The sequence below is a fragment of the Plasmodium falciparum genome, assembly GCF_000002765.6.
Source record: "Plasmodium falciparum 3D7 genome assembly, chromosome: 14".
Classification (NCBI taxonomy): Eukaryota; Apicomplexa; class Aconoidasida; order Haemosporida; family Plasmodiidae; genus Plasmodium; species Plasmodium falciparum.
Genome location: NC_037283.1, coordinates 792,501 through 802,500, shown reverse-complemented (window position 1 = coordinate 802,500; position 10,000 = coordinate 792,501). Strand labels below are relative to the sequence as shown.

The 10,000-nt window shown below is 16.8% G+C and overlaps 2 protein-coding genes across 2 annotated transcripts; one reads left to right on the top strand and one right to left on the bottom strand.

Moving 5' to 3' along the window:
* Positions 1-2,365: 2,365 nt before the first annotated feature.
* Positions 2,366-4,792, top strand: PF3D7_1419200 (thioredoxin-like protein, putative; the record flags this gene model as incomplete). The annotated part of the gene is made up of 3 exons (XM_001348323.2): positions 2,366-2,434; positions 2,632-2,705; positions 2,920-4,792. The coding sequence occupies 3 exons, from the start codon at positions 2,366-2,368 to the stop codon at positions 4,790-4,792; spliced, it is 2,016 nt and encodes a 671-aa protein (XP_001348359.2).
* An 831-nt stretch (positions 4,793-5,623) lies between these two features.
* Positions 5,624-8,749, bottom strand: PF3D7_1419100 (ATP-dependent rRNA helicase SPB4, putative; the record flags this gene model as incomplete). The annotated part of the gene is made up of 1 exon (XM_001348322.1): positions 5,624-8,749. The coding sequence occupies one exon, from the start codon at positions 8,747-8,749 to the stop codon at positions 5,624-5,626; it is 3,126 nt and encodes a 1,041-aa protein (XP_001348358.1).
* Positions 8,750-10,000: the final 1,251 nt, after the last annotated feature.

The following is a 10,000-nucleotide window of genomic DNA, read 5'->3' as shown; positions in this document are numbered from 1 at the left end:
AATTAAAATTCATATAAATTAAGGTAATGTTAAATAATGTAGTAAAATAATTTAATTAAGAAACAAATAAACATTGGTCATATATACATATATATATATATTATGATAATATAATATAATTGTTGGGTGTTAAGGTAAAATTAAATAAAAACTCATTCCACATAAAATGAATATAACACAACTATATATATATATATTTATATATATGATGTATATGTATATATTTTTCTTATATTATTTCCATATGAAAAAATCTTATTATTCTTCCGCAGGTATTTATATAAAATAACCAAATATATATACATACATATATATGTATATATATATATATATATATATTTTCAAATGTATTATTATAAAATAATTTAAAAAAATAGAAGTAGGTAGATAGGCAAATATATTAATTAAAATATTTAATATGGGATAATATAATATTCTATTAAAATACAATAAAATGAATTCATAGTTTTGAAATAAATACAATTAGAAAAATTATAACATGAAATATATTTAAAAATTGCAAAAATTAAATATTGATGAAAGCAAAAAAAATAATATATAATATAAAAAAAAAAAAAAAAACATCATTATATTATATATATATATATATATATACATACTATTATTATTTATATTCATATATACTTATTAAAAGATCTAGTTTTTTTCAAATTTTGGATGATGAACATATAATAATATGAAAAAAATAATGGAAGCATATGCATACAAAATATATGTATAAAAAAATATGTATTATAAATAAATAAATATATATATATATATATATTATAATTATATATATATGTATGATGATTTTATAAATTCTAACTTTATTATTTATTATTATTATTTTTTTTTTTTTTTTGTGTTTGTAAATTATATTACACTAATAAAAATAGTTTTATTTAACTAAGAACTTAATCATAAATGAATAAATTATTGGTTTATAATATATGTTCTTTTTTGTATTGAAAACTTAAAAAAAAAAAAAACATAAAAAGATAAGGTTAAGCCAATAATAAATATTGAATTTTTTAATTATGAAACCATGATAATATTATCAAATGTTCAAATATATATGTAATTATATATATATATTATATATATATTAATATGAAAGAATAAAATTGAATCCCTAATTATTTCTTTTTCATCTTTGAGCATAAATTATTGTTATTGGGTATAATATATATTATATTTCTCATAAGGTATTTTTATATTAATAAAATATGAATAAACATTAATGGGATTATTTTAAAGTTTAAAGATATAATACATTTATGTTATTTGTTATATGTAATAATTATATATATTTTATATCTTATAATTATTTTTAAGATCATATAATTTAAATTCGTTATTTAATATTATCACTTTAATATATTAATATATATAATATATGTTCTTGATATTACCTTTGTTCCCATTTTTGTTTTAATTATTATTAAAATAAAATAAAATGAAATAAAATAATTATTTTTTTATAAACATATTATTATTCCTTAATATTAACACAATACAAAAAAAGATATCTATTATTATATATCAATATAATGCATATATATATTATAACTTAATTTTTTTAAATATGCTTATATATTTAATATATTGTATATGCTTGTATACATATATGTACTAGTATAGATTCTTAAATGTGTATAAATATAGTATATATTTTTCGTATACAATATATAAATTTTATTATTAAATAAACAAATATAAACATATATAATATAATATTATATATATATATATAATATATATTTATAAACCCTTTTTTTAATATACCCATTTTATTTAAGAAATTATTATCATTTTTTCTGTTCTTGATAATTAAAATGGAAGAATCTGAACAAATAATATTTCCATGAATTCTTTAAAAAAAAAACAAAACAAAAAAATATATTTTAATATATATATATATTATATGTATATTACATATAGTTCATTATTGTGTGGAAGGAAAGAATAAATATCAAATAATATTTGAATTTTTTTTTTTTTTTTTGTTTGTTTGTTTTTTTTTTTTTTTTTGGGGGGTTTAAATTATTATATATGTTAAGAGAGAAAATTTATATGGAAGTTTATTATAAAACATACATATATTGTGAGTACAAAAAAAAAATATATATAAATAAATAAATATAAATAAAAATATATATATATATATATATATATATATATAAGAAGAAGGAAATTTGTGAAATTTATAAAGTAGAAATTAATTTAAAGTGAAGTAACAATATATAGATATATGTATTAAAATCCATTTCATGGGAAAATTAAATATACACTAAATAAAAAAAAAGAAAAAAGAAATATATAAAATAAAATAATAATTAATGTTTCTATTCTTTTTAAACTTATGATGAAAAAATTAATACTTTTTGTACTTTTCCAAGTTTATATAATTTGTATCAAAAATGTGAAATCAGTAAGATTCAAAAATAAAACAAATAAATAAATAAATAAATAAATACACACATAAATACATATATACATATATACATACATACATACACATATGCAAATTTTATTTGTTTATTTTATTTTATCAATTGACATTTTGAATAAATATTTAAATATCATTTATTTCTTTTTCCTGTCATTTTTTTTTTTTCCCCCCTTTAGGTTCATCATAAAAAATTTTTTACCATAAACCATGTTAATGTACCCATAAAAGTGAATACAAATCAACATAGAAAGTAAAAAAAAAAAAAAAAAAAAATATATATATATATATATATATATTTTTGTGTGTATGTATATAATATCATTTATATTATGAATAAATTTTATTTACATATATACGTACGTATTTTTTTTTTTTTTTTTTGTGTTAAAAGGTTTATTTTGTTTCTTTTTTATATTATATTATGTTATCTTTTCTCCTATCCATTAAATCTTAACATTTTATAGGTTAGGTTATATAGATTTGAAAAGAAAGAATAATGACGAAAGAAAACGAAATCCATTTGATGCTAAGTTATCTAATCAGAAATGTCCTTTAAGGAAAGTTACGTTTAAAGGTTTAATGAAAGCTACGGGTATTTCTATACCCCTTCTTTTTGGTAGTTTAATGTTATATAATAAAATAATAAATGATAATAGTAATTTAAGTGCACCCGAAAAAGTGATGGGAAGATATTTATATAAACATAATAATAAATTATTATTAAGTAATGTTTTAGATAATGAAAGATCACATAATATTTTTTATTATATTATAAATAATATATTTAATAATATAAGAATGTTTATAAATTTTTATTTGAATATAAAAAAAGTTAAATCTAAAGATATTTTGAAAGAATATACTATATTATTTTTTCATTCATATAATGTAGATAGATTTTTACAATCAAGAAATATCAAAACATATTCAGAAAGACTTAAAGAAATGTACAAACAAATTAATAAAGATAATAATGTGAATGTTATATATATACCATTAGATAATAAATTAATGTTTAATATTAAACATTTTAGTAACATGAATAATTGGTACAGTGTTTTATTTCATGATAAAGAACATATATTAAAATTAATTAAGAAATATAATATTATGAATATACCTACTATGGTTTTATTAGATCGTAATATGAATATTATTAATGATAATATTAATTATTTATTATTATATGATAATCAAGGTTTTCCATATAAACATATTAATAATTTTACATATATTAAACATGTTTATGATAAAAACAATAATCAATATAACTTGAAAAATCTAAATTCAGATTATATCTTCTTCTATTTTAATAATAGTAAGGATAACAAACAGGATATACAGACTTTGTTAAAAATTAAAAAGAAGTTAGCACAAAAAAATATCAAACTCGATATTATTTTTATACGAGATATAGAAAGAAAAATTACACAAAATGAAAAAAGTGAAAAAAATGAAAAGAATGAAAACAATATGTTAGACACAACAAACCAAAAAGATCAAGAAGGTATTAGCAAAAATAATAATAAATTGAAAGTTGATGAGAAAGATAAAAACAAACTAAGAATCAATGATAATAACAATAATAATAATAATAATAATAATAATAATAATAATAATAATAAGCATGGTGTAGATAATAATGATACTATGCATAACAATCAAAATAACAATATGCCCATGGAAGATTATCTAGATGATGTTTATTATCTAGGTAATTTAGAAAACAATGTTATATACAAATTATTATTATATGACATATTTGATGTTACTTTTAAACCTATTAGTATCTTAGTCAATAAAAAAGGAAACTTATTAAACAAATATATTAATGTTAGTAAAAAGGAAAATGAAATAACCACATTTATTTTAAGTAATCATAAAAGTTTAAATGAAAAAGTTAATGAGAAAAATTATTTGTTCAAATATAATAATATTAGTAGCATGAATAATTTAAATGCATTTTCACCAATATTTATTTTATTTAGTGATAAATTAGATTTAGATTTATTAAAACAATATAATGAATTAATTGAAGAATATAATAAAAATAGAAAAGGAAAAAAAATTAATTTCTATTTCTTACCAAACCAGGAAAAAAAATATGATCCTTTAAAAAAATTATGTTCAATTAATAATACAACCGAAATAGTTATATTAGATTTATTTAATCAAAAATTATACAAAGAAAATGGAAATAATATTAATATTATAAAGAAATTAGAGAATGGAAAATATATTATTGATAAAGAAAAATTTTTCAATTTTTTAAATAAATATTATGATGATGAATTATATGCTTCTACGATTATCTTAACAAAAGAATCAACATCTTAATCTATATTATAAGTAATAATAATATTGTTATTATTCAATGCTTATTTTTATAATACTAATTTAAAATATATGTATTATCATTATTTTATTTATATTTTCTCTTTTATCCTTTTTTTTAAATATAATTATAAACCATTATAAATTTTTATAACATTTGTATTGTTTATATGTTTATTTGACTTCATATTTTAATGTAATATATATATATATATATATATATATATATATATATATATATATATTATATATTTTTCTTCTTATTTTTCATCTTAAAAATATCACATAAATATTATATGTACATATAATATTTATCACCATTCATAATCATATACTTTTATACACATATTATGTAATATTCATTTTATTATACTTTTTAATTGTGTTTATTATATAGACATATAAAAAGTTATTTTGATTTTATATATAAACAAAACTTTTTTTGTTTTATTTTAAATTAATATAAATATAAACATATATGTATGAAAAACTAATACATACATATATATATATATACAATTATATATTTTAATTCTTAACAAGTCAGACAAAATTATTCTTGGAATAAAGTTTGTTTTTATAATTCAACAAAAAAACAAAAGACAAAAAAAAATTAAAATAAAAATAAAAACGAAAAGCACAATTGAATAGGATAAAAATAAAATAAATTATATAAAAAAAAAATATATATATACAGACCACATTGATCATTTTAAAAATGCTACGTTTAAAAGGAAAATTTTATTAATCATAAAAAAAAAAAATAAATAAATAATAATACATACATATATACATATATATATATGTATGTATTACCTTTTCATGGTGTTATCCCTATGACCTTTTTTTTTTCTTTCTTTTGTTTTTCTTTATCTTTATATTATAAGTCTTCATTCTTTTTTTACTTTTCTTTCGGTTGGATTTAAAAAAATGTGTATTATTGGTAAGATTTGTACATTTTGATGTTTTGGATGTCGACGAAAACATTTTATCAATATCGTCCATATTTAAAAGTCTATCATATTCATCTTTTGTAATTTTTTTTTTTTTTAACTTTTTGTATAAATTTTCTTCATAAAATAAAGAATCGATTTCATTTTCTTCTAGTTCTCTTTGTTCATGTTTTCTCTGTACAATAGTTTTTCTTTTTTTCTTTTTCTGCATTTTTATTTGATTCTCTTTTTTTTGTTCTTGTGTTATTATATCAATTTGTTTTTCTTTCAAATGTTCTTGTCTTTTCTTTTCCTTTTCTTCATTTTTGTAAGGTATTTGAAATGACTGAATGTTTATATTTTGAAAATTTTTTATTTTCGATTTCTCTTTAAACTTTGGAATTTTAATCAAGCTGAATGCATAACATAAATGTGTTAAATTTAATTTATTGAATGAAAAAATAAATTTTAATTGATGATTTTTATAGAATTCTATGTAAGATAAAAAAGCCTTGGTTGAAAGTAAATATATTTCTCTATTCTCTATAACAAAAAAGGTTATATATTTTAAAAAGAACATGACCAATTTTTTGTTTAATATTAATAAGTTGTTTTTGTTTTTTTTGTGTTCTCCTTTTTGTATTTGTAAATCTCCATTTTGATGTTTTCCTATAAGTTTTTTATCATATAAAATTTGAGGATATAGATTAAAAAAAGAGTTCTTATTTATTGTAATATTATTTTTTTTTTTTTCATTATGATTAATTTCGATAATTCGTAAAGCATCATTATTTATAATATGTTCACTTTTTAATAATGTCTTTTCATAATTAATCATATGTTGAAACATGTCTGTTTTTTTAAAATTGACAACATGAACATTCTTATTTTTTAAAAAGTATATATATTCTTTTTCTTCTTTATTTAAAAGGATAATATTTTTACCAGTTTTATCAAACCTTCCCGTTCTACCACTTCGATGAATATATGTCATATTTTTATTTGCTGCATCGTAGTTTATTACCCAATGTATATCCATATTAATACCCCTGCTTATAATATCTGTACAGAAAATAATTTTCCTTTCACTATTTATATTTCTGTTTTCTTTCTTTTTCGTACCTTTATTTGATACACAAGTATTAATAATTTTATTATATGTGGCCACTCTTTTTTTATCTTTCATTTTTCTATGTATTTTTAAAAAGTTAAAATTATTTTTCTTTTCCCCAATGTATTTGTTCATATAACAAATGAGTTTTACAAAATTAGCCATATCTGCGTCACTGAATATGTTATTATATTTGGAGTTCAGTTGGAAGATATAATCAATATGATTATCCACATTTATGTTATCCACACTTATGTTATCCACACTTATGTTATCCACATTTATGTTATCCACATTATCATTATGAATACCTTTATATATTTTATTTTTATTTTTTTTATTTTTACTTTCATTTTGTTTATTGATCTTTTTTGTATTAAAGATATTTTTGAATAAGTGAAAAAAGAATTCAACGCATAAGCACGTTGGGAAGAATACAATAACTGTCTCATTATCATTAACCATGGTATTTAAAAATTTAAATAAGAACAATGCTTTATCTATATTTCTTAATATAATATAATAGTTTTGTATACGATCAGGCATTTGATAAGTATTTATTACCGTTGATGAATTATCTTGATTATTTGTATTAATACATTTTATAAAATTTTTTTTTTTTACTTGAAATAAATTATATACATTTTCTTCTTGTAAACATGTTGCACTACAAATACATGTCGTATAATCATATGCTTGTATATTTTTTATAATATTTTCCATATATCTAATATAACTATCTTCTAATAATTTATCTCCTTCATCCAATACAAAATATTTTAATTCGTTTGTATTAAAATATTTATTATTGTATTCACTTAATAAAGACGATAATTTCCCTGGGGTAGATATTATGATTTGATATCTGTTATTTTTTAATATTTCATTTTCTATAATTTTTATATCCTCACTAATTTTAACGGCTCCTCTAAAAAGTAGACAATTAATAAAAAAGTTTTCTTTTGTTAATACATTGTTATCCATATTATTATTTAAAGTATGAGAAATATAAAATCTGAGGAAGAATAAAAATTTATTTATTAAGTTATAAATTTGTATGCATAATTCTCTTGTTGGTGTTATTATAATGGCTTGTATATTTAGTAATTTTTGTGTTTTTTTTTTACTATTATTATTATTATTATTATTATTATTATTATGTGGTTTTTTTGTTTGATTATTTGTTTGTATATTTTGTTCGTTATATTTTTCTTCAATTTTTTGTTCATGTTTTTCTTTATTTGTTTCCTGCTTGTCATCTTGATAATTACTATTACATGTTGTAGCAAAGGTAATATTTTGTAAATCATTCTTTCTAATAATTTCTTCCTGATTATTATTTTTTTGTATATTTATTTCATCTTTTTTAATTATATTGACTTGATCATCACTTATTATTTTGTCCTTATATGTCATGACCTTATTATCATTTTGGTTGATTTCAACTTTTTTTGATATATCCTCTTCGTTAGTATTCCTTAACATATTATGGGTATATAAAAGAAAGTTACGTATATCTATATTTACATTTACGTCTCGATATGCATTTTTTTTTTCTATATTTATATTTTCAACAGTTTCATAAATACGTTCAATTTGATCTTTATTATATGAAACTGTGTCATTAACATTTTTCTTGTTGAATAAGTCATTCCTTTTTATAAACTTCTCATCATTTGGACATAATTTGTTTCTATGATGTATTAAATATTGTAATATAGGTATGACAAAACATAATGTTTTACCACTCCCTGTTTGTGAATGTAATAAAACATTTTCTTTTTTTATTAAAGGAGGTATGGTTTTTTTTTGAATATTAGCACAATAAAAATATTTCTGAATATATAGTGAAAATATTATGGATTCATCTAATTTAAGTTCATCAAATGGATATTTCTTTTTTTCCTCTTCATTCATATTTTTTTTTTTTTTTTTTTTATCAAGTTGGTAATAATATACAATGGAAATGATATTATGTATTAATTGGGTTTTATTACCAAAATGTTTTATTATTTTATTATTTTTATTTTTTATTTTTTTTTAAAATAATATAGGAAAATAAATTCATATATACAAAAATGGTGAATAATAATTATATTTTTAAAAATTTATATTTCATTAAAAGAAAATAATTCCTTTTTTTTTTTTTTTTTTTTTTTCTTTCTACATGTTTTAATAAGTACATAATAGAAAGGCTTAATATAATGAATCAAATATATATTATATTCCTTCTTTACTTTAATTATAGGAAATAACAAAAATTAATTCTTATATAATATGTTATATGGGTTTTTTATTTATATATTAAAAAAAAAAAAAAAAAAAAAAACAAGTCCATTATTATATATATATATATATAATATATATTATAATATATAGTATATTTTATTTTTTTATAAATATATAGGCACTAAGGAAATATATATACAAAAATAAATATTAATTTTCTTTAGGCCATAAAAGGAAAAATATAATAATATCTATCTATAAAGATATATATATATATATATATATATATATATATATTATATATGTATATATTTTATATAAATGATTAAAAATATATTAGAAAGGATTAGATATAATAATATTAACAATTATGTGTTTTTTTTTTTTTTTTTTTTTTTTTTTATTTTTAGTTCCATATAAATATATATATATATATATATATATATTTATGGATTATGTATTTTATAAATGAATAACATTATTATATTAATTATTATATTATATTATATTATATAAAAAGCTTATAGTACAACTTGTATTTTATTTTAAATGTATAATATATTATATTTGTTTGTTTATACTTTCTTATTTCCTTAAGGAACAATACATTAAAAAAATTACTATAGCTAAAAAGAAAACAAAAGTTCATTTCTTCTTACTTTTTTCTTTTAAATTGTTTTATTATTGTCTAAATATATTAAACAGAATGATATAATATCAACACAAGGAAGAACATAAAGATATATATATATATAATATTTGAACTAATCAAAAAAAATAACTCCTATTTCATATACATATATATAAAATAATATTCTGATGATTTTTAAAAAAGGAGAAATATTTTCTTAATTCTCAAAACGTTTTAGAAATAAAAATGTATAAATGTTACAATAATGATTTACAGAAAAAAAAAAAAAAATAATAAAAATATACTAT